This window comes from Suricata suricatta, chromosome 15, assembly GCF_006229205.1.
Source record: "Suricata suricatta isolate VVHF042 chromosome 15, meerkat_22Aug2017_6uvM2_HiC, whole genome shotgun sequence".
NCBI lineage: Eukaryota > Metazoa > Chordata > Mammalia > Carnivora > Herpestidae > Suricata > Suricata suricatta.
In genome coordinates, this window is record NC_043714.1 from 46,726,592 (window position 1) to 46,753,006 (window position 26,415).

The 26,415-nt window shown below is 36.8% G+C and overlaps 1 protein-coding gene across 1 annotated transcript in view; it reads left to right on the plus strand.

Moving 5' to 3' along the window:
* The window catches only part of RIMS2 (regulating synaptic membrane exocytosis 2), a 497,675-nt gene extending 476,026 nt beyond the window's left edge, over positions 1-21,649 (plus strand). Inside the window, exon 26 of the mRNA XM_029923706.1 lies at positions 21,336-21,649. Within this exon, the coding sequence (XP_029779566.1) occupies positions 21,336-21,409 (74 nt within the window). The 3' untranslated portion in view covers positions 21,410-21,649. The remainder of the gene's footprint in view (positions 1-21,335) is intronic.
* Positions 21,650-26,415: the final 4,766 nt, after the last annotated feature.

Below are 26,415 nucleotides of genomic sequence, written 5' to 3' on the forward strand. Positions count from 1 at the left end.
AAAGTTCTAAGTGAATATTTGCTGAATCCATAGATCTTTTAACAGAACTTATACTAATAAAGAATAATAGAAATGTTAAATAATAGTATTGGCTTTTCATGTTATTAGAAATCTCAAACTAACACTATAGGATATGACATGTTAAGGAGTCTCACAAAAAATACACTTTTAACACTAAATTTAGGCATATTTCACTTTTGAAATTATAATGTTTTAGTGGCACCTGGGTGGCTCAATCAGTTAAGCATCTAACTCCTGATTTCTGCTCAGGTCATGATCTCACAGTTGGTGAGATTGAGCCCTGCATCTGGCTCTGGGCTGATAGCACTTGGGATTCCCTCCTTCTTTCTCTGCCCCTCCTCTACTCACTCTCTTTTTTTCAAAATAAAATAAACATTTAAAAAATTATAATGCTTTAGCATTCATAATACTACCAGCCATTATTAATTAAAAGTATTGATAATCATGCCACTATTTGTTCTTTGGTACTGAGTTCATGTGGCTTAACTATAATAGAAGAAATAAAATATTTCATGTAAGTGAAAGCTATTATGTTTATAATATAATTATATTATATTGTGAATTGTGGTAAAGTACTTCTATAGCAAGCTGGGCTGAACAAGTAGCTAAGAAAGTTACCAGTTTCATTGTTAATGGAAATTAATTTTGCATTTCTTAGATTTGGATTGAATTTTCCATCATTTGTTCTAAAAAGAAAACCCTTATTTTTATTTTTTTAATTGTGGTAAAATATGCATAGCATAAAACTGACTACCTTAACCATTTTCAAATGTACAGTGCAGTGGCAGGAAATACCTTTCCATTATTATCAACCGTAATCTCCAAAGTGCTTTGCATCTTGCAGAGTGAAATCTGCACCCATTAAACAACTCTCACTTTGCCCTTTCCTCTAGCTTCTCATAGTGACCATTCCATTTTCCATTTCTGAATTTGACTACTCTGGGCAGAATCACACAATACTTGTCATTTTGTGACCTAGTTATTTCACTCACCATAATGTCCTTAAGATTCATCCACGCTGAGAGCACGTGTCAGAAGTTCTTTCCTTTTTAAGACTGAATAATATTTCATGGTACTTATATACCACATTTTGTTTATCTGTTCACCTGTAAATGGACATTTGGTTTGTTTCGACCATTTAGCAATTGCAAATAATGCTGTTCCCATTTTGCACCCCTGTAACATGGGTGTAAAAATATCTCTTCAAGATCCTGCTTCCAATTCTTTGGGGTGCATACCCACAGTGGAATCGCTGGATCGTATGGAAGTTCTATTTTTAATGTTTTGAGGAACTGCCATTCTGTTTCCCACAGCAGCTGCATCATTTCACATTCCCACCAGCCGTGCACAAAGTTGTGATTTCTCTCCTTTGCCAACACCTGTTGTTTTTCATAATAGCCATCCTAATGGGTCTGAGGTGGCATTTCATTGTAGTTTAGATCTGCATTTCCCTAATGATTAGTGATGTTAAGAATCTTTTCATGTGCCTGTTGGCTATTTGCACATCTTTGGAGAAATGTCCATTCAAGTCTTTTGCCCATTCCCTCAAAAAAATATTTTTATAGTAGAAAAATGTAAGACTCTTAAGGATTATCTCTGTGCTAATAACAATATTTTTTTATTTGTTTGTTCATTTATTGATTTTGAGAGCGACAGTGTGTGAGCGGGAGAGGGGCAGAGAAAGAGAGAGAGAATCCCAAGCAGGCTCCATGCTCAGTGCAGAGCCCAGTGAGGAACTCACTACCATGAGATCATGACCTCAGCTGAAATCAAGAGCCAGACGCTGAACCCACTGAACCGCCCAGGCACCCCAAGCATCCATGGCATTTAAAACTTCAATGTACTAGGGGCCTCCTAGGTGGCTCAACTGGTTAAGGGTTCAATTCTTGATTTTGGCTCAGGTCATGAACTCACGGTTTGTGAGTCTGAGCCTTGCATTGGGCTCTGCGCTGCCAGTGCAGAGCCTGCTTGGGATTCTCTCGCCCTTTCTTTCTCTTTGCTCCTCCCCCCTCTCAAAATAAATAAACTTTTTAAAAAGCTGTAAATGATGACATAAGTATATGTCAAATATTTCTTAACATCTCACATTCTAGTGTTTTATTATTATTTATAGAAAGAATAAATAGAACTCCTGAAAGGTATTGTTAAGGAGCTATCCATTTAGATCTACAAATGCAAATTATCTTGCATTATCCTTTCCCAAACCTAAAGATCATACTCACAATAGAGTTACTAAAAATTTACTAATGAATTCTTACAGTATTTTAATCATTTCCCTAAAGTACAAACATTACCATTCATTTATTCATCTCACCAAGCAAACATTTTTTAGCAACTACACAATGTGCAAGGGAGGCATTTTGGTAGGTGCTAGGGAAGGCAAAACCTGGCACATAGTCCTTACTCTTTTGCAGCTTTTCTACTGAAGGATCTTAAAATCTCCCAGAAGAAATGAATTTGAGGCTTGAGTAAATCTGAAACAAAGCAGAACATGATGAGGACAAGCAAGAAAAGGAAAGAATGCCCTACAAGGAAGTGTAGCAGAGTGGAGAAAGCAGATTGGAGAGTTTTTAGAGTTCACATCTCTCTGCTCTGCCTCATGGGCAAGTTACTTAAACCTCTTTGAACCTCCGTTTCGTCAGCTGTGAAATAATGGACTCTATCTTCCCACCTCTTGAGGTTGTTATGAGCACTTATGAAAGCACTTAGAGCGGTGTCCAATACCGTTAATATAATTATTAATGTCAGTTTAGGTGTTCTTGTTAATAATATCATGTTGTCGTTGTGTGGCAGTGGCAATGATCACTCCCAACATGATGCCAAGCCAAGAGTTGATGTAAGCCTTAAATTGTGGATAATGTTTAAACTGTGACAATGCTGAGGCCAAGGATGGACGTTTCTGACATGGGCAATAGCAGACCCAGAGATACGGAAATGCTGTTTCCATCGGATCCAGAGCACAGGGTATTTGACACATAATGGGAGATGAAACTGGAGATGGAGGTTGGGACCAGATCAGAGATAACTTCATGTCTGGGGTGTCTGGGTGTCTCAATTGTTTGAGCATCAGACTCACTTTCAGCTCAGGTCATGATATCACAGTTTGTGAGATCAAGCCCATTGTCAGGCTCTATGCTGATGGCATAACAAAAAGATGAAAGAACTTAATGTCAGACCAGGGAGTTAGAGCCATAGCATTGGCAGTAAGGAGCCATTGCAGGATTTGGAATATGGTCATGACAATCAGAGCTGGAGAGATTTTTGTCAATAAGAAAGTCTAGAGATCAAGAAAAGGAGACAACTTTAGTAGGACAATTAGTTTAGAGCAGAGAGGTGAGGGCCTGATCAATGGTGTATCAAGTTTTCTATTGCTGCTGTAACAAATTACCACAAATTTAACAACTTAGATTTACCATTCTGTCAGAAATTTGAGTGAGCTCAGCTGCTTTCTCTACTCTGTGTCTCACAAAACTGAAAGCAAAGTGTCATCAAGCTGGGCTTTTATCTAAAGGCTGAAAGGAAGACTCCATTTCCAAGTTTACTTGGATTGTTGGCAGAATTCAACGTCTTGCCTTCTTTGACACATGACCGTCGTCGTCTTGAAGCTGACAACGGCATGTTGAACTTTCCTGGGCTTCTAATCCGAGCACCCATTCTGCTGCATTTCTTCTCCTGTCCAGCTACAGAAAAGGCTCTGCTCTTAAGGGCTTATACAATTGGATTGGGCCAACTTGGATGATTCAGGATAATATCCCTGTTTTAAGGTTCTTAACCTTAATTACATCTGCAGAATCTTTTATACTTCATAATGTAACATATTTTGAGAGACCAGAAAATAGTGCATGGACATCTTTGGGGACCATTGTGCCTACCACAAATGATAATCACAGAAAGAGATGGAAAGGTGGGGGGATTCAAGAATTATTGTAAATATGTTTTATAAAAATTATTATTTATAGCATATTATTTGCTTCCTGGGAGTAAAGTAAAATGGAAATAAATGTTAATCTTCACAGTTTATACTATCTGACCAAAAAACACATACCAATTATTAAGAATATAACCTTTTTTAAATCTAAAATTCAGAAAATAATTTACCCATTTTTAAAGACATCGTTAACAGTGACATGAATTTGTTCATTTTAATTTTCACAACCTTAGATGTATGCATTATCATTCCCATTTTACATATCAGAAAACTGAGACTCAGCAGTTCCACGATAAACAGATCCACTCCAAAGCTGGTACTCTTTATGTGATCCCACTGTTGCTTAAAGTATGTTTTTATAAGGGCGTCTGGGTGGCTCGGTTTGGCTCAGTTTGTGATCTCACTGTTCGTGAGTTCGAGCCCCTTGTCAAGCTCTGTGCTGACAGCTCAGACGCTGGAGCCTGCTTCGGATTCTGTGTTTCCCTCTCTCTCTGCCCCTCCCTTGCTCATGCTCTGTCTCTCTAAAACACAAATATTAAAAAAAATTTTAAGTATGTTTTTATAATTAGTTCTCATATCATTAAAGGGAAGAAAACCTTTCTTCTTCAAAATAAAAATTTCGCAGGAAACTACTTTTAATTTACTATAGGTTTTATTTAACTTAATTGGATATAATCTTAAGATCTGAATTGCCAAAAGCATTGTACAAGCTAGTAATCAGCAAAGGTCTCGTAACTGTAAATAACTAAACCATAAAGAGTTTAATTGTAAGCTGAAAAAATACATACTAAGGAAAAGAAGTCTTTTAATTTTATTAAAAGTAAATGCTTTAGGGTTTTTGAGCATGGAAATATAAACAGAAATGCAATTTTCAGGTAAAGGCCATTTTTAATCAAATTCCCATATACTCTGCATAGGTATATGGAGCTACTAGAAGTTTTTGTTTGTTTGGTTGGGTTTTTATTCAGGTGACTCTCATTCCTTTTATCTACTAGGAAAATTTCCAAAGAGTTGCAGGTATTTGTTGGAAATTTCATAAAGCCCTAGGTAAGCGGTTAAAATTCTACTAGGAGTAACGTTAGCTCATTTTTCCAACATAAAGACAAACATAGGAGTGTTAACTCATCCTACCCTTGGGCTTTGAAAGCTATTTTGTATTACAGACTTTGTGGAATGAAAAACACTTTGTGGAGGAAAAACAGCTTTCCTCTCTGATGCTGCTCTAGATGGACACATCTGTCTTTTTATTGTAAGATTGTTTTTTAACTGACTCGTTCACTTCCTTAGAACATATTAGAAATATTTACTGAATTTCCACTCCATGACAAGACACCATGTTGTGTTGTAAATGGGATCCTCTTTGTATGGTATTTATGTTCCAGTGGGAGAGACAGCCCTTAACAAATAAATAAAGTAATAATTAGTCAAAATGCCAACGCTTGCCTTAATAGAAAGTACCATTCCGTTTTGAGTGGTTTTGTTTTTCTTTTTGTTTTTCTCCTGGTATGTGAGGATTCATTGCTTTTTAACTTGAAGCTTCATAATTGCCTAGAAAATGAAAGACAGACAAGAGCTAATGGAGAAGTACCAGGTGAGGGGAGTACGACTCTGATAAGGGAGTTGATGGTAAGATAGCATGTAATGCGGAAATAGATGTAAGGATGCAAATAATTCCAGAAAACCAAGAGAACCCCCAAGGGGCTGTGCTCTTAACTGAGGCATTTCTACCACATCTTTCAACCGAACCCTTACTTCCGAAGGAAATACAGTGGCCAGAAGTAGGAAGCCAGTGGCCACCAGGCTCTTAGCAGAGCCTTTCCTGTCCTGTTGACATTGGAAGCATCTTGATTGCTTGTCCCCTTTTGTTTTCTTCCTCCTTCTGCCAGTAGGCATTTTATCCTGCAATTAGAGATATCTGTGTCAAAGGGAAGAGAGATGAACCAAAGGTTTCTGACTTATTATCAGCCAGACTGAGTTTGTCTTCATTTATACAGTCAGCTGTAAATTTATATTAATGGAAATGACAGTCAAATAGAGTTCTCTTTCACTATGTTAAAATAGATTTCTTTTTTTAAAAAATGCAGACTATTTAAGAATCTGTGTGCATTTGACATTTCAGCTGGAAAGTCCCCCCCATACCCCAAAAGGAGGACAGTAAAAATACTTTTACACAAATGAAAATACCTGTTTTGAAAACAAAATAATAGATGAAATTAACAATAACAAAAATGGCATACTAGGGCACCCAGTGGCTGAGTCTGACTCTTGATTTCAGCTTGGATCATGAACTTAGGGTTCGTGAGATCAAGTCCCACATTGGGCTCTGCACTATTAGTGTAGAGCCTACTTGGGATTCTCCCCCCACCCCCCGCTTTCCCCTCCTCCACTTGTGCTGTCTCTTTCTCTCTTTTAAAATAAATAAACTTTTTAAAAAAGGTTACAAAAAGATGGCGTACCATATAACTAAATACATACTACTATGTTTGTAGTCCATGACTTATTTCTAACCAAAATTAAAAACTGGAAGTTTTTCCTTCTGCAAGGAAGTCTCATACTTCTGCCTTCCCAATCGTGCAGTACAATGCACAATTCTAAAGCTGTCCGCATAGGGTCCTCTTCTGAATTGTGTTCTAGAATTTAATCCCACTTACAGTCAAATTTTCTTTTTGTTTTATATTTTATGCTGATGAAGACCAGTGGTTCATGGAATATTTGTGTATATCAGTAAAATCTTATGTCTCTTTGCTTCATTTTGTTTTTTTATGTTTGTTTCTTAAAGATTATTTACTTTGTGCATGTGTGCAAGTAGGGGAGGGACAGAGAGGGAGAGGGAGAGAGAGAGAAAATCCCAAGTAGGTTCCACGCTGTCAGCACGGAGCCTGATGCAGGGCTCCATCTCATAAACCATGAGATCATGACTTGAGCCAAAATCAAGAGTCTCACACTTACCCCACTGAGCCACCCAGGTGCCCAAATCTTTGCTGCCTTCTGAACAAGAGAGCTAGGTAAGGTCAGTTAGTTTTAATCTGCTTTATCTTCTTGGTCTTTTATGGTTGCTTATTTTTTCTTTATGTGTTCTTGGTATAATTTGCTTTTTGTTCTTAAAATAGTACCCATTGAGTTTTAATCTATTTCCGAGGAGACATTTTAATATGCAAAGGTCAGGTAAAAGTCCATTGTATTTAAATACTGCTTAAAATTTTAAATAGATTATCAGACTAGCACTGAGCACTTTTTTTAAAACTGTGAGTTTAAAATAGTCAGTCAATATGATTAACTGTACTTCTAATAAAGAAAAGGTGCTATGCAGGCACTATGTACTACTGATAATTTATACAAATCATAGACCCATTCTCAAAAATCTTACAATCAGGGCAGGGATGTTAACACATCAATAACACACAATGCTGTAAGATTTCCAAAAGTTCCTTCTGATTGTAGTGAGATTTTGAATAGCCTCTTGGAATATTTGTGATTCACACCAGTATTTGAAGACTTAGCATTTCAGTGGAGTGAAAGAGGCATGCATGTCAAGCATAGGAAACCTTAGTAGTATAGGATGAGTTCAGGAAAACAAAGTATGAGTCCAAGAAAGGCCTGTGATATTATTTGACTAAAGAATTGGTTTCCAAACTTTTTCTAAGCAATTTGAAACCTTTTTAATATTTGGAAGAGTCAGATGACGATACAATTTGTAAGTGCATTCAGGCAGAGTACAGGACCCTGAAGGAACTAGGCTGCGTTCGTGTGCAGGAAGCACAGAGGAAAACAGAGAGACTTGAGGCATAAAGCTAGAAAGTTGGGCGGAGGACAGACCACAGAATATCTCAAAAGTTACATTCAGAAAATTGGATTTTCTCCTAAGATTGTGAACAGTCATGCCAAAGGGAGAAAGAGTAGAGGCAGGGAGAGGCTGCTAGAACTCTGTGGTGATCTGTCAAAAGAGAGTAGTGGTCTGGACTAGCAGGTAGTCATGGGAGAAAGGCATGAGGATGGATCAGATGGGGAGAAGCAACAGGACTAGAGGGTAGATAAGAGAGGAAGCGGAGAGAGGACTCTGAGTTAATTTCTCACAGCCTGGCTTGAGCGACTGGGTAGACAAGTGGTTTGCTGTTTACTGAGTCGGGGGAACCGGATGAGATTCATGGGGCTACTGTGATGAATACAAGTATGCATTGGCACTTACTGTGTGCCAAGCACGGTGACACATCCTTCATATGCAGTATCTTCAGTGCATTGTCTAATTTAATTCTTAACACATATTAGCTTTAAGATGTGAAGAAGGCCAGATCATCAGGGCTTAAGGAGAACATAAATGGTAGAAATTGGAGGCACTAGCCAGAGACAGGCAAAGGGGAGAAAACTCTAGTTCAGGAGCTGGAAAACTATGGACCACAGACCAAATGCAGCCTGCTGCTATTTGTTATAGATAAACATATTCTGTGGATAAAGTTTTATTGGAACACAACCACATTTTATCTATGTCTTGTCCATGGTCACTTTTGTGCTACTGTAGCTCAGCTGAGTGGTTGCCAGAGAAAACCTTATGACCCGCTCAGCCTAAGCTATTCACCATCTGGCCCTTTACCGACACAGTCTGCCAAACCCAATTCTAGCTTGATTCTGGTTGGGATCCAAACATGATTTTACCCTCCAAGATGAGAAAAATATCTTTGTTTGAACATAAAGGGAGAGAAGTAATTGAAGGTATAAGAGAGGAAATGACTAAGTGTGGAAACAGACATCTAAATATTTTATTGGATAATTTGTAAATCCCAAAATATTAAATGTCCCTTAATTTAGCCTGCCTTTTACTACATACCTAATTTTCAGTTCTTTCTAAACTTCTAACAGACCTCTCTACTCTAGCTAAAATGAGTCCATCAAAATTATAGAGTCAAGAAGCTTTGCTCCAGTGTTATGAGAGACCAGGTGGAGTTTTCTACCAAAATAGCCTTGAAATTTTATCACCGTCCATACATTTCCTGTCTAGCACGTGTTGTGCTCTGCATAAAATTACCACCCCTGCTTTGAGTTAGTTCTGTAAACAATACTTCTTGTCACTTCTGCTTTTCTTGTTTTATTTTATTTTATTTTGGATTAGTGGAAGCATTTCAGATCATAAAACAAGTATAAGTAACCAACTTAATATTTCTATGTTAAAAGAAGAATTCTTTGGAGTCAGTGTTCATTATCATGTCTCCATTTCGGCAATCTTTGAGAAAAATGACATAGTTGTGGCAGTTAGGCCTCTTCCGAATACAGAGAGCTGGGAAGCACTCCACTTCCAGCGCGGAGCCCGACCCGGGGCTCCAGTCAGACGCTGAACTGACCGAGCCACCCAGGCGCCCCAGGAGATAACATTTTTTAAAACTTGAACTACTTTTCTCACTTAATAGAATAAGGCAGATATAAGATCATTTCATGAATGTGAAACCAAAGCAGAAAGTGTTAAGTGACTTTCTTGAGATCTCAGAGTAATATTAATAATGAAGCAAAGATGAAACTAATTCATTGTTTAATAACGTGAATATGCTACCTTTGTACTGGGAAATTGTCTTTATTTTTAAAAAACATCTTTTTAAGATTTTATTTTTGAGTAATGTCGGCACCCATCATGGGGCTCCAAACTCAACCCCGAGATTAAGAGTCACATGTTCTCCTGACTGAGCCAGCCAGGCACCCCAGAAATTCTTTTTAAATTAATAGCTATATTCTATATATCAGCTATTTTCCTGGGGAATACATTAGGATGGAAAAATTATATACCTTATAGGTAATATATCTTTACTTTTTTCAGAACTAAGCTGACTTTTTGCTTAATAAGATCTCACAAATATATGCTTAATAATTTCTAGCTTTTAAATGTCAATCAAGATGAGGTGCTACTGAAAAGTTTTCCTAACATAAATGATTATAAGAGTAAAATAAATTAAAATGTTTAAATGCAATCTCTGCAAATTAGCCACACAGGCAAAGAAGGAAGAATCACACATTGTATGCATAGATATAAAGTAGTAACAGACCAACGCAAAGTGGTATTAGTAATAATGTCTCCATAATGCTCTCCTGTTTGAGCCTTGCTTTCTTGGTTCTAAGCTTAAAGGAAAATGTCAAAAGCTGCAGATAGGAATTCTGATGATAGACGTAAGGTAATAACAGGCCACAGCAGGTGGTATTCAGTAATGTCTGCATAATGCATTTCCCTTTGGACTTCATTATTCATCTTCAGGATTTCATTGGCTACACTCTCATTTTTTTTTAACTGAAGTGTATTTGACGCACAACGCTCTATTAGTTTCAGGTGTACAACATAGTGATTCAACATCTCTATATGATACTATGCTCACCACAAGTGTAACTGCCATCTGGCATCAGATGCTGTTACAATACCATTGCCTTCATCTCCTATGCTCTACCTTTCATCCCTGTGACAAATTTATTGCAAAACTTGAAAGCCCGTATCTCTTACTCCCCTTTATCTATTTTGCCCATTCCCCCACCATCATCCTCTCTGGCAACCACCAGTTTGTTCTCTATATTTCTGAGTCTGTTTCTGCTTTTTATTTCTTTGTTTTGTTTTTTGGATTCCATATGTAGGTGAAATCATATGGTATTTTTCTTTCTCTGTCTGACTTATTTAGCATAACACCCTCTAGGTCCATTCCTGTTGCTGCAAATGACAAGATCTCATTCCTTTTTATGGCTGAATACTATTCTATTGTGTATATATACCATATCTTCCTTATCCATTCGTGCGTCAGTGGACACAGGTTTGCCTCCATATCTTGGCTATTGTAAATAATGTTGCAGTAAACACAGAGGTTTGTATGTCTTTTCAAAGAAGTATTTTCATTTTCTTTGGGTGACATCCAGTAGGGGAATTACTGGACCAGGGGGGGAGTTCTATTTTTAATTTTTTGAGGAGCCTCCATATTCTTTTCCACAGTGGCTAAACCAATGCTCATTCCTACCAAAAGGGCATGAGGTTTCCTTTTTCCCCACATCCTCACCCATACTTGTCGTTTCCTGTCTTTTTTATACTACCCATTTCGACGAGTGTAAGGAGATCTATCATTGTAGTTTTGTTTTTGCATTTCCCTGAGGATGAATGATCTTGAACATCTTTTCATGTGTCTGCTAGCCATCTGTATGTCTTCTTGAAAAACTCTCTATTCAGGTCCTCTGCCCATTTTTAATTGGATTATTTGTTTTACTTTGGTTTTTTGGTGGTAAGTTGTATAAGTTTTTTGTATTTTGGATATTAACCCTTGGTTAATCCAAATGACTGGATATGTCATTTACAAATACCTTTTCCCATTCTGGAGGTTGCCTTTTTGTTTTGCTGATGGTTTCTTCTGCTGGACAAAGCTTTTTATTTTGGTGCAGTTTCAATGGTTTATTTTTGCTTTTGTTTCACTTGCCTGAGGAGACATATCTAGGAAAGTGTTGCTATGGCTGATGTCAAAGAGATTACTGCCTGTGTTTTCCTCTAGGAGTTCTTTTTTTTTTTCTCTCAGTAAACTGTAAAGTCAAAGTTGCGTTAATAATAATTAATAATAATAATTCTTCTTTGGGAAGAATTGGAATCTTTGTAGTATTGATTCTTCCTATTCAGAATCCTATTAAGTCTCTCCATTGATTAGGCCTTCTTATCTATCCCTCAGTAATATTTTGTAATTTTCATCAGATATCTTCTGGACTTAATTTGTTGATTTCTTTCCTAGGTGTTTTGTAACTTGTATTACTATACTAAATATCATATTTTTTCTGTTACGTTTTCTTACTGGTTACTTCATGTATTTATTTATTAAAATTAGTGATTTAAATTGTGTTTTAAATATTTTGTTGGCCACCTTACTGAAATCTGATTGTTACTAATATTTTTTTCTTATTGATTCTCCTAGTCTTCCCTTTCAATTTTCTAAATATAACACTAGATCTTCTGAAATAGTAATTTTTTCTCTCCCTCTAAGTGTACTTTCAAGATGCATCTGTTCAGATGTATCACAGATTAAACGGAGCAGTGGTTTGCAATAAGTCTGGAAATTGTATTGCATTTGTTTCCTGATACTCTAGAAAATGGCTCATTATAGTGCTTTGCTTTTTAAAAAGGGAGGGAGGACAAGAGGCAATATTTTTTCCTTCCTAATCCCGAGTCTGCATTATATGTCATATTGTCAAATAAGAAAAGAAAATTAAGTTTTCATTGGTACTGTATCCTCTCTAGTTCTTTGAAGCATAAACTTTAATCTATGATTCATTGCTTTTTAAGGTCACTGCACTTTTTCATGTATTGATATGACATTGGGTCTTTGGCCAATCTAAGATCTATTTCTAGCTATCAATATTTTCAAAAGCATGAAAAAGTAAATTTTAAAAATAAATTAACAAAGTGACAGGAACAAGGACAAAGGTGATCAGAAGCAATATTTTAGTAAAGACTTCCAGGCCTCTGGCATTCTAACTTTTCTCATTTCAGTGTGGTGCTGGTTGAAAACGGGCAAAACCAGGCATCACGAAGATGGAAAATTGTTTTACCTAAAGTGGCATTTTCTAAAGTGTATCCTACAGAGCAATAGGCCCTTTGGATGTCAACAGATGTTAAGCAGAAAAATAGGATTTCGTGGTCAAATAAATATAGAAAATGTGGGTTTAAACAGTTTTTTTATTTAATGTTTTGAATTTGCGTATAGCTGACACACAATGTTACATTAATTTCAGGTGTACCACACAGTGATTCAGCATCTCTATTCATGCTACGCTCACCACAAGTGCAGCTGCCATCTGTCACTGTATGATGTCATTACAATATCACTGACTACGTGGGGTTTTTTTTTTTATTGCAGGACTTCATACAGTCCTTTGTTATGGTTAGGTGCTTTGTGACTTTTTAAAAGAAAGATAGAATATGTAGCTTCTTCCTGGCTCACTTTGACCAAGTAACCCTCTGTCTATGAAGTGTATCTTGGAATCAGTATTCCTTAAGACTTTGGAAAACACTTAAACATCCTCAAACTTCAATCGCAGCCTGAGTTAGAAAAAGTAGGCAAAAAACTTTTCTCTCATTATTTCTAGTTGATGGTTGACAAAGAACTAAAATGGCCTGCTTAGCTGCTTTATGTATCCTTGCTTCATGCTTTGAATCATGAAGACACCCTTCAGAACAAGCTCTATGATAGTAAGTGAGGTGAGGGAGAGGTGGTAGGAAGAACGATGCAATGATAGAGAAAAGGGGTCAGATGGGACACAGGTGCCGTGGTCTAGCCAGAGATGAGTGGTCTAACCTAAAGCGGTACCTATGGTTGGGACACCTGGGTGGCTCAGTCAGTTAAGCATTCAGTTTTGGCTTTGGATCTCACAGTTTGTGAGTTCGAGCCCCCACATCACGCTCTGTGCTGACAGCTCAGAGCCTGGAGCCATCTTCAGATTTGGTGTTTCCCTCTCTCTTTGCCCCTCCCCTGCTCACACTCTGTCACTCTCTCTCAAAAGTAAACATTGAAAAAAAATTTTCAGTGGTACCTATGGCATGAATGAGACTTGTAGATTTGAAACACATTGTGATGGTAAAACATAGTATGACTTGTTATTTTCAAATGTCCCAAAATGCTGTTTATGTAGAACCAGGGGGTTAACTGAGAGGACATGGCATAAGGATACACCACCTAGAATGAAAGCTGTAGCTGCCAAAGACAGCAATCGAGGAAATTTTACAAAAAGGATCACTTATTTACAAAATAAAAGTATTGTATTTTTAAATTTTATTTTTAATTTTTATTTATTTTTGGGAGACAGAGACAAAGCGTGAGCAGGGGAAGGGCAGAGAGAGAGGGAGACACAGAATCCAAAACAGGCTCCAGGCTTTGAACTGTCAGCACAGACCCTGAAGTGGCCCTCGAATCCACAAACTGTGGGATTGTGACCTGAGCCAAAGTCGGATGCTCAACCAACTGAACCACCCATTCACCCCCAAAATAAAATTATTGATATACATATTAAGGCCAAAGGGTATTGGGGAAAGTCTCTTAGCTTAGACAAGTATATCCAAAAGAAATAAAATGTGAGCTATAGCTATAAATTAAAAATTTTTGGCAACCCTATTAAAAAAGTAAAACAGAAGAAATTAATTGTAGTATATTTTATTTAACCTACTCTATTCAAAATATTATTTCAGTGTAGTCAATAAAAATTACTGATGAGATACAATAAAAACAATTAATAACTTTTTGTACCAAGTGTTGAATGTTGTTATGCATTTTATGTTTATAGCACATCTCAATTCAGACCAGCCACATGTCAAGCACTCAGTCAGCACATGTGGTATGTGTCTGCCATGTGGGACAGCACAAGTTAGACACTGCCACTTTTTTTTTATGTTTGTTTATTTTTGAGAGAGAGAGAGAGAGAGAGAGAGAGAGAAAGCATGAGCATGAGCAGGGTAGGGGCAGAGGGAGAGAGGGAGACACGGCTGGCAGCCCACAGCCCAACACGGTGTTTAAACCCACGTACCTCAAGATCATGACCTGAGCCGAAGTCAGATCCTTAACCCACTGAGCCCCCCAGGCGCCCCCTAGGCCCTGCCACTTTGTAGATGTGCATGTTTTTGAACCAGGCTTCTTTATCTATACAACGGAGATAATATTCATTTCAGTAGGTTACTATAAGGATCAAAATGTAGAATGTACATGAAAGTATTTTGTCAATTATTTGCAAATAATGATGCATATTTACTTTTAAGTCCTGTTACAGTTTCAGTTGTTCTAGAGATGTAGCTAAAAGTACATTTTTTTCTTTGAATCTCAGAAAAAATGAACTAGGGTGCCTGGGTGGCTCAGTTGGTTAAGCCTCCGACTTTGGCTCAGGGCAGATCTCACGTTCATGGGTTCGAGCCCCGCGTCAGGCTCTGTGCTGACAGCTAGCTCAGAGCCTGGAGCCTGCTTCCAGTTCTGTGTCTCCTTCTCTCTCTGCCCCTCCCCGCCTCATTCTCTCTGTATCAAAAATAAATAAAACATTAAAAAAAATTTTTTAAAGAAAAAATGAACTAAATGAAGACATTAAAAATGAATCCATGAAAATGTACAAGTAACTTCAGGTGTTAATGTAGAAAGTTGTTTCTCTGCTCTGCATTCTGTTCTGATGGAGTACAGCTAAACAAATAAACCCTTTCTCACACTGCCTTTCCAAAGAATGAAATGATCAAATGATGGTTTTCATGGAAGAATTGATACATTTTTTTTGGTCCAGTTACTTAATTCTGTACACCTTACCACGTTAGCTGATAAGAAGTTCAAAGTTAAGTTTGAAATCCAACTATAACAGTTAAGTAGGACTCAAAGTAGTTTATTTTGACTCATTTACATTTTATTATTTTTCATTCTTTTTTCTACTTTATGAATTTTTCATTTTTTCTTCTTCAGTAAACTCATATATTTTGTAAAACCTTTAATATAAATAAAACCAAAAAATAAAAATAATAAATAAAACCAAAGGTTGAACTATTTTACAGATTTTTAAGATTAATAAGATTGACATTCAAATTAGACAATTCTGAAATACCTCTCACACCAGAAGGCAAAAATTCCAAAATACCATGAAAAAAATGAACATTATTTTGAAAATAAGTTTTGACTTTTTTAAATGTTTTGTTCATTTTTGAGAGAGTAAGAGAAAGAGAGCACATGAATGGGGTGCGGCAGAGAGCGAGGGGTCAGAAGATCCAAAACGGGCTCTGTGCTGACAGCAGTGAACCCCATGCAGGGCTCGAACTCCAGAACCATATCAGGACCTGAGCTGAAATTGGAAGCTCAGCTGACTGAGCCCCTGACTTTTTTAAAGAAACAAAATTGAGTTATCAAGGAATATAGAGCTGACATTGTTAGAAAGTGCTACATTATTCCTTTAACCAAATTCTGGACAGTTCATCAGATTATAAAAGAATATGATTTTATTGCCAAGATTCACAATTTTTACCATAACTAAGTAATGAGATATTCTAGAATTAAATTTGTAGTCTATATTTTATAGTCTCACTAATTATATGTATTTTTACCACTAGAGGACTATTAAGGAAAGCAGTAAGTAGATATAGATGCAAAAGAATAGATGTTTTTTAAAGTCTGGACTAGAGTGAAAACCCATGAAATCAATCTACTTTTGGTTAAACTTCAATACAGTCTTACATTATAGGGATCTACAAGGAGAAAACTACTGTTTCTTTAATTGGCATTGAAGTATCTTTTTTTCAATGTTTATGTTTGAAAGAGAGAGAGTGGGAAAGGGGCAGAAAGGGAAGGGGACAGAGGATCCCAAATGCCCTGCACTGACACCAACCTGATGCAGGGCTGAATCTCATGAACCGGAGATCATGACCTGAGCCTGAGTCAGGGCTCAACTGACTGAGCCACTCAGGTGCCCCAAAGTATCTTTCTGTCTTTCTGGTATGGGCATCATCTATAAAGATTATGAAAACATGGAAATTTTCTTTAAAAAGAAAAAAGAATTGCTATGTCATAATTTGTAGTCTATCTCAATTACGTAGAAAAAAATATATAATGTAGTTTTGTTTTGTTTTTTTTAAAACAAGTCATCTCTGCACCAGAGACAAACAGGATAGCAATGCAAAGATGTGAAATTTAGGCTCAGGGTGTTCCCGGGACCCTGTGTTTTCTCAAGGTCATCATGGCTACATTCTCCTTAAATTGCTCACACTGATTAGGTTGTATGCTTCTCAAATTCAAGGACTTTATCTTCTCTATAAACTATTATTCTTAAAGCATCTACACTCAGCTTCACATGCAATTATTTTTTTATGTAATTTGAGTTACGAGTCATCCCACTAGATTAAAAACTGCTAGAGAAAATGTACCATTTATTATAACTCTGTTACCTACTTCGTTCTATCAAAAACAGTATTTTTGTATTGGATAGCATGAAAGATATTTCTTGCTTGATTGTTATACTCTTTCTGATAGTATCAACACGAAAGGTCTGACTATAGTGGTAAATCTCCATGATTTCTCTTTTAATATCTGGGTTTGGAACTCTTTTCAAACAGATCAATGAAGTTTTCAGCGGTGATTAGTTGCTATTGAATGGCTTTTTATTTTACTTTATTTTGCTTAATCCTAAAAGATTCAGTAAAAAATTAATGTAATTTGATGTAGTTCCTAGAAATCATAGTAAGTTAGAGATTGATTTGTGGAAATAATAAAGAAGTCAGTTGAGACTCATCAACCCCTTTTGAAAAATACTGTTTAGGAAACCTTTTGGTATCTATGTATATACACATATATCATGGTAAGAAGTGAGATTCTAGCAAAAATTTATTACAGAGAAGGAAAAATAAGCCAGAAAATTCATGGTCTGTGGAATAATTTTTTGTTTTACTTCTGTTATTTTGGGTATACCAATAGTACTGGCTAGCATCTGTTCTGACTGGCGAGTTGTAAAATATTTTCAGTGTTAACCTTGGTTTGTGTGAGGCATAATTGCCTTCGTTATATCTTTTTATGCATTGAATAAATGAAAATGTGTTTAAATTTCTCCAGTTACATTTACATTTCACACCAGGAACCTAATTTCAAGTGAATAACCCCTGAGAATAAAACATAAAATCTTGCTGAAACCAGTAATTAGTTACATTTCATAGTAAACAAAAATGATTCATTAAACTTTTATGTTTCTCCTTTTTGGTAATAGTGGATTATTTATGAATTCTTAAGTATTTTTGGTCTCTGTAACCTTCAAAGTTGTTATTGTAAGTCTTCATTTATTTTCTGTTAGAATGAAGAGCCATTTAATGCATCAGTGTGTTGTTTCCAGTGCCCCAAAGGCCATTTATCCTTTCTAGATTTGCCTGAATCAGTATTATCTGTAGCCCCAAATCCTGACAAAATGCACTGATGCAAGTAGTAAGCATTATACTAAAAGAGAGCCTCAGCTTTAGAGATATGAATATAAATTAGAGAGATTTGTCATTAAAACTCCAAATGATATAATCGGCATCTAAAAGTTCAACTGTATTCTTCCTCACTACGTATCTCCTTATTTGTAATGATTTCTACCACTTTTGACTCACTGGGATCTGACGTCTTGCACTGCCAGGATGGGGAGTAGGGGTACAGAAAGAGGAAGTTAGTGATTCTCTTTGTCTGTAGGGCTGACTGCCAATGTCCTTCCACTCCGAGAACGTCAGGGGCTCTTCATGGCCCTTCATGTTAATATCCAAGTGCGTGGCCTTCTGTGTTAATGCCTTCCCCTCCCTATATCCTTCTGTTCTGTTAAACCTCATCTACTGATAGATTGCTGAGTTGTAGTGCAGAAACATTCTCCATATAAGGCCAGATTGTTTTCCTTCTTTACGTTAAAGTATATTTGATATTCCATCTCCTTGGCCTTTTACCTATTCCAGGACCAAGTCAGGATCCAAAAAAGCCCCTTGTAGCCTGAAAATGTCACACCCCCCAGCATGATTCCAGCAATCTGCTGGTGTCCCCAAAGTGCAGGAAAGGATATCATTTCAAAGGAAAATACATCTTGAAGGAAAAGAGGAAAAACCTGTTTCCACAGAGAGGTCTGGGAAAAGAAAAGGATAAGAAGAATTAAGATTGACAGACTGAGAAATGGAACAAAGCCATAATACTGTCTCAGATCTTGAGTTACATGAGTTTATTAAGCTTTCTCTTAGAAGTCAGATGGTTGCCTTTGGGGGAAAAGGTAATCTATGTAAAAGTTGTTATATGACTCTGGCCTTTTCCTTCAAGGAGTTACTGAGCACACTCTTTGCAGAAATGTAAGTGTAGAAAATATGTGTTCTTGTAAATTCCAAAAGAATTCAGTGTAAGCACTTAGTCCTTTGGTTTGTCGTTTGGGATTGGTTCCTCATCATTGTAAGAATTTCTGCTCGGTGCTTATAGTGTGAACCATATAATGATGATAATCTATAGTTCGTTTAAGAAAAGTCTCAAGGATGAGGCACCTGGGTGACTCAGTTGACTAAGTGACTGACTCTTGATTTCCGCTCAAGTCATGATCTCATAATCGTGAGATCAGGCCCTGGGTCGGAATCAGCTCAGAGGGTTGGCCTGCTTGGGATTCTCTCTCTTCCCCCCACCCCACCCTGCTTGTTCTCTCTCTCTGTCATTCTCTCTCAAAATAAATAAACTTAAAAAAAAAGAGTAGGTGTCAAGGAACATAGTGATGTGACAGGCAAATCATTTCCTGCTGCTAGTAAAATATGAGTGCAGAGTTAAAATCGCCTTAGAAAATAAATCTGTAGGTGAAACTGAAACATTTCAAAGCTAGAGTCTTTTATTCTATCACTGTGTTCAGATCTAGCAAAGAAATGTAATTCTATTTTTATTTAGATATGTACCTGCTTGAAAACTTGACCTCTTCCTTTCCATATTCAAAGCAACACGCTGTATATTTCTTACAGTTTTGGAGGCATCAAGTCCATTTTACTTAGCTAAAGGTTTTTCTTTTATTCCTGAATTTTTATTGAATTGTTTAAAACTATTTTGTGAATAATTAAGGAAGCAAAATGCAATTATACTTTAGGTATATTATTTATTATTTATAAATCACGAGATTCTGTAGAAGTAAGACCAGCCAGACTCTTGAAGCTTTCACTTTTATGAAATTTATCAGACTTGAATACAAAATGCTTCTCTTAAAAGTGAATACCTCTCAACAGCACACATACTCCTTTTGTCAAAAATTTTACTAGAGGTTGAAATGATACAGAAGAAGTTTGTTGTTTTTCTTTTTTATGAAATAATTACACCTCACGGGAAGCTGCAAAAATAATACAGAATTTCTCATGTTTTCTTCATCCAACTTCCCCCAGTGGTAATATCTTTTGTAAATATAATATAGTGATAAAACCAGGTCATCTAAATTGGTACAGCACTGTTAACTACCCTACAGATCTTAGACTTGATGAGTGAATGTGAGGAAGAGTCTAGAAAGTCTTCCATATTTGAAACTTATATGATATATTCACTGGTTGTCTGAGTGTCCTGGGCTACCCAATTAACATTCCATAGACCAGGTGGCTTAATCAATAGTGATTTTGTTTTCTCACAGTTCTGGAAGGCAGGAAGTCTGCAATCAAGGTTCCAGCCAATTTGATTCTCTGATGAGAGTGTTTTTCACAGCTTTTGGACAACTGCCTTCACAGTATGTCCTTTAATGCCTGAGAGGGAGAAGGGGACAGAAGGAGAGAGAGAAATGAAGCAAGCTTTCTAGTATTTCCTCTTGTACAAATCCGGTCGTGAGGGTCCCACGCTCATCTGAACCTAATTACCTCCTGAAGGCCCTATTTCTAAATACCATCACATTGTGGGGTTAGTGCTTTGACATATGAATTTGAACAGAGATACAATTTAGTCCATAGTGATCGTGGAAGCATTTATAAAAATAGGGAATGCAGGTGAGGAGAGAAATACCATTTCCATCTTGGGAATGATGGTTTTTGAAATGCCCGTGGAGAAAGGGAAGAGGCAGCTGACATATCAGTTAAAGTTTGGGTTGGGTTGGGCTACAGACATGAAATTAGAGACCTAGGAGTCATCAAAAATGAGAGTGTTTATAGGATGGGAATGGATGGAACTTAACATATCTGTTGAATAGGAAAACAGTTACTGGTTGGTAATAAAAATTTTAGAAAGGAAGACTCAGCCTGGGTACGCCATTTATGAGGAAAGTTTTCATTAAATAAGTAGTACTTTGAGTTGTTTCTTTAGAGAGTGTGTTTGTCTCTGCATTTATAAAATCATCTAAGTATAGGCAATCTATCCACTTTTTTTTTTATCTAGAACTGCCTTCAGCTAAAAATTCTTCAAGGTTCCCCATATTCATTTCAGCTTTTTTCTTTTAATCAGTAGGTTAATTTTAATTGCTATGTATTCAATTCATGAAGAGTAAATAATAAACATCTAGCATCCATTATATGTCAGGCATCATAGAAGTTCTAGATAGCCAAATATAAATAAGATTTATACATTCACTGTGCATGAAACACTCAAAATCTATCAAGTCAGATATAATGTGTGCCCAGTATGAGAGATGTGAAATGATTATCATTCCCAGTAGACATTGTGGAGGGATGTGGTGTCCAAATGAGTTTACTATATATATGTGTGGGGAAAGGTTCACAATGTGTAAGTTTAAAAAAAGAGGGTACAAAGTTATAGAGTATGGTGCTCTTTTCATTATATTTAATTGCAGATAGTAAATATATCAAAATACAATTTCCTTTATTTAGGTAGTGAAAATATGAGGATTTTTTCTCATTAGACTTTTCAGTCTAAACTCGTATTTCCTGGTTTTCCACAATGGACATATCATGCTTTTTAAAATTGTGCATTCTTTTATATTTTTAAAGAAAAAAACCCCAGCTGTTGTGTGGACCAGGACTGCCTCGTGCACAAGAGTGCTCCTGTGAATTACAAATACTGACCTTCCAGAAGGGTCCTCCTCCAGTTTGCCCATGTCTACAAGTTGCTCAGTTTTCATTCACTTTAATTGCTTTTTGTAAATTAAACTGCGTTTTTGTCTTTCAAAAGTAAGTTATGAATTTGCTTCTTGATGATTACTTATTTTAAGTACAGCAAACAACCAAACTTCTCCATAAGTTATCCTAGAGGATAGCTGTTTCTATGGGAGTCAAAAAAAAAAAAAAGAAGAAGAAGAAGAAGAAGCCTCAAGTGAGTTTTCAAAGAAGAAATGGAAACAAGCATCTTCTCTTTCTTGAAATCGTTGAAAGCTTTTGGCACTGCAGAAACATTCCAGCACCTAAATGCTTGTGTCTCTGATGGAGGATAAATCACTAGGCTTTTGTCATCAGGTCACTGGTCCGTCTTCCTGACCTGGGGATGACGCAAAACTGCACTCTCCTAGATGCCTCCCTTTATCTCTGATACTTTCTTGCTGTTGGACTGAATCTGTCCTTCTTCTAGAGGTCCAAAAGAATGAAATCACCAGAAGATCCTAGCATAAACTCTGGAAATTCCTGGCTAGATATCAACATGGAAAGCAAGATATATATGTATATATACACACACTTCCTCTTTTCCATCTAGCCCTGACTTTCCATATATATATATTCTGAATGTATTCCAAATACATATTCCAAATATATATTCTAAATATGTATTCCAAATGTATGTATATTTCAAATACATGCATATATATACACATACTTTAAATTATACAAATTTCCCCAAAGTGCTGAATAATGGCTACAAAATTATAACTTGAGGTAATATATATTCTCTATAATTATTGAATTGTGATATAAGCCAATTTTTATTATGCAACTCTGAAGACAAATAAAAAACTCATGGATCACTTTGCTTCCGAGACCATAGAATACCATAACTGAAAAGAACTATCTAATACAACTACCCATTTGTTTCTTAAATCTTCTCATAGCATCTTCCAGGCAACTGGCCTCTGCTGAACACCTCCAGTGACTGGGAATTCAATACTAAAGATAAGGATACCTACGCTATCTTTCTAAGAGCTTTGATTATAATTTATATCTGACTTGTTGTGACTTCCATTCATTGGTTAGTTGTTTTCTTTGGACTCATGTAACTCTTCATATGACAGTTTTTCATATATTTTTATTTTAATTTTTAAATTTTATTTTAAGTAGGCTCTGTGCCCAACATGGGGCTAGAAGTCACAACCCTAAAACCAAGAGTCACCTTTTTTAAAATGTTTATTTTTTGAGAGAAGGAGCACAAGTTGGGGAGGGGTAGGAAGGGAGGAAGACACAGAATCCGAAGCAGGCTCCAGGCTCTGGGCTGTCAGCTCAGAGCCCCATGCGGGGCTCAAACTCACAAACCATGAGGTCATGACCTGAGCTGAAGTCAGACACTCAACCAACTGAGCCACCCAGGCACCCCCAGTTTTTCACGTTTTTAAAGGAAGTTGATGTCTGAGTTTCCTTTTTAGCTTTTACCCTTTTTGTCTTTCCTATTCAAGTTTCCAAATACTTTGATTCATCTCCTCCAAAGGTATTCAGGTGTGCCCTGGGAACTGCGTGAGGTTCTGAGTGTACAGAACTGCTTTGGTGTAGCCCCAGGCCATCACGTCACCTCCTTTCCTGTAGATGTGAGAGAATCCTTCCTTTCCGGCAGCTTCAGAGCACATTGACATTTTGGGTAACTCCTTATCAGCCCCATCATTCCATAGATCATTTCAAACCATTAGAAATAAGGAAGATGCAGCTGCCCTCTGTCAGGTTTTGAGTTGTAGTGGGTTGCAACTCTTTTTTGCTGTCTTACACATTTGAGGAATTTTAGATTAAATCTTTCTGTTTTCTTTTTGTGTGTTTTAATCTCTTCCTTTTCTGGGGTGGAAAACAGTAGGCAGACGTGGTAACACATAGGATTAAGCAAAGATATGCATTCATTTCTTAAGGACTGAAGGAGGGGCATCTGGGGGGCTCAATCAGTTAAGCATCCGACTTTGGCGCCCAGTCACATTCTCATGGTCCCTGAGTTTGAGCCCTGCATTGGGCTCCGTGCTGACAGCTCAGAACTTGGAGGCTGCTTTGGATTCTGTGTCTCCCTCTCGGTCTGTCCCTCCCCCACTCATGCTCTGTCTGTCTCTGTCTCTCAAAAATAAATAAACATTAAAAAAAATATTTCTTTAAAGAAAAGAGAAGGACTGCAGGAGACAGTTTGTTACCTAAAATGTTCTGCTTTTGGGGGTGGGGAAGTCTCTCTTTTAGCAGGATCTAATTTTCATTATTTGCTATAAGCAAATATGTTTCTACAATTGAAACACAGTCTCTATTCCTGTGAGACTTATGGTAGACTTCTCAAGACAGTGATAATTAAAAGCCTACACCATTTCAAGTCTTATTTTTATAAAGATTGTGCCCTGGATTCTGACTATGAAATGAATAGACTCCTACAAAAAAAAAAATAGAGCTATTTGTAAATTGCCACTTTTATATATTACCATACTCTACCTAATCAGTATTTTTGTATTCACCTATTTTATATATGAGTCTTAAGACCTTGTTTTATCAGACCAGATATAGTGAAGTGAGGCACTGTGCATTTCAGTGAGTTCTGTGCGTTTCCAGGAAATGATGGAGCTTAAGACCAAAAGGTAAAGAAGTTTAGAAGGAAGTATACTGAAAATAACACAGGACTTAAAAGCCCAAAGAGATTATTTAACAGCTTTAGCAGCTTCAAAGAAACTATTCTTTAAGTATAAAATTTCTAGCATTGGTCAATCTTGAACGCTGTAATATTTTACTGTTTCGAATCTGTTGACAATCAGCAACCAAATGGTGCAATGGAGATTTGTCAGTTTAGAGCTGATCAGCACAGCCATGTGGCACAATTCTCTGTACGTAAATTATCCTGGGCCCCCAACAATAAATCAATTTCCAAAGAAGAGCAGTTACCTAGAAAAAATGTTGGTTCCTAGAAGAAATAAGGCTAGTGAAAATGTTCATCATCATCTGTGTGTACCAAGAAATGTAGATTTGCTGTCAAAGAGAAGCAAGGGGCTAGTGAAGTTAAACGATTCCTTCTTTGACAAGGTAATTGCTTGGTAAGGGTTCTGTCACTTGCAGGCTGGAGTGAATGGCATGTATGAATTCTGTGGGAAATCGGGGATCGACGGTAACTACGTGAGGTTATTTGTTCCGCACGGTGCAAGGCCTCTGTGGCAGCCCAGGCACCCCCATATGCATTTTTAATTTACATTCTCCTTTTACTTTTCTCTTTGAGCATTGTGGTTCTTATAATGTGTATATCTAGTCCTGTGTATCTGACTGCTGTGTGGTTCTACATGGGATCCATTTACCAGAGTTTCCCTCTCTTGTCTTCTGATGTTGGGCATCCAGATATATATATATATACTCCAACTCCTGCCACAACAAATAATACTGAGATGAGGATCCTCATATATCTCTCCCTATGAGCCTGGATGAGGATTTCTTACAGAGACCTATATTTACCTGAACTAGGTTTATCAAGTTGTCCAGTCTGTGTCTAATCAGTTGGGTCAGAGTCTGCTCGCTTCTTCTACTCTAGACTACCTTCCCACCAGTAGTGTGTAAGGATCTCTATATCCCCACATCCATGCCAGCAATTAGCATTACTTCCTAATTTTTAATATGCTAGTATCAGTACGAATGATTATTAGCATGAGTGAAGGTTAGCAATGAGTGATTGCTCATTATTATACTAATTTGTTTCTCAGTGAGTTTAAAAATTGTTTTATACCTATCAACCTTTTTGTTTGCTTTTATGCAAATTGCGTATTCCTAACCCTTACTCATCTTCTGGTTAAGGTTTCTATCTTTATCTTTTTGGTTTTCAAACGTTTCTGATATGATTTCCTTCTTTGCCATGAAATATTACGAAAATCTGTCATACGGAAGGTTTATTTTCCATTATGAATGTGGTGGGGTAAAAGAATCCAGAACCCCTAAAAGCAAGATTCTTACCCATTAAACCATGTAGACATAGTACCATAGTATTTCTATATGAAGTACTTCTTGCGAAGATCTTAGAGTCCTTTTCATAGTGGCTGTATTATTTTCTAGCCTTCTTAGAATAAATTCTTATAGCAAATATCAATCTTACAAGAATTTTCCTTTTTACCCCAAGTTGTCAAAATGCTCCTGCATTCCACTTTTGTATTTGAATCTTTATTGCAACCTTCAGACATTGTAGCTCCAAAATTCATTTTCTGGAGCAAGCTTGCTGCAAATAGTTTACCAGAATTAATGAACTGTTAAGATTTCAAAGTTTACAAATATTGGGCACATTCACACTGTATGTTCATATAGCATTTCAAAATCTTCAAGGTGATTTGTAATCAATGATGATTTTTTTCTCAAAAGCATCCCTATATCAAGACTAAATGTAGAAATAAAACAAAAAATTTGGGGGGCTATTCCTGTATAAAACATACTATACTAGGCATAGAGTGGGTGTATGAGGGTAAGTGAAAGTAAACTGAATTAAATAAGACAGAGTAGTATTTCTCTTAACGTTCAATGGGGTATATTCACTCATTCATTAACAAAAGTAATTTATTGAACATTCAGTCCATGTCACCAAAAGTGTCTGCCCTATCTTAGATATTCAATAAATAGTTGATGTACCAATGAATGAACATAATTATAACACAGTTAACATGGTTGTTAATACTGTCTAGTAGAAATAGTCTCCAATACCATGGAATCTTAGTGAAGGAGTATCCACTCCAGCCTAAGATTAGGAGTTGTCCCCCGGGAGACCTGTGAATAAATGAGTAGAAAATGTCTAGGTGAAGAGAAAAAGAGGAAGACATTCCAAGCACCCCGCCTTCAAACACGTGGGTGGTAAGAAGTAGCCTGGAACACATGGGCAGCTCAGGCAATCCAGTGCTTGGAGTGAGAGACAGGAAGAAGCAAGAGACGAAGATGGGCAGCAGGCATGCTTTTT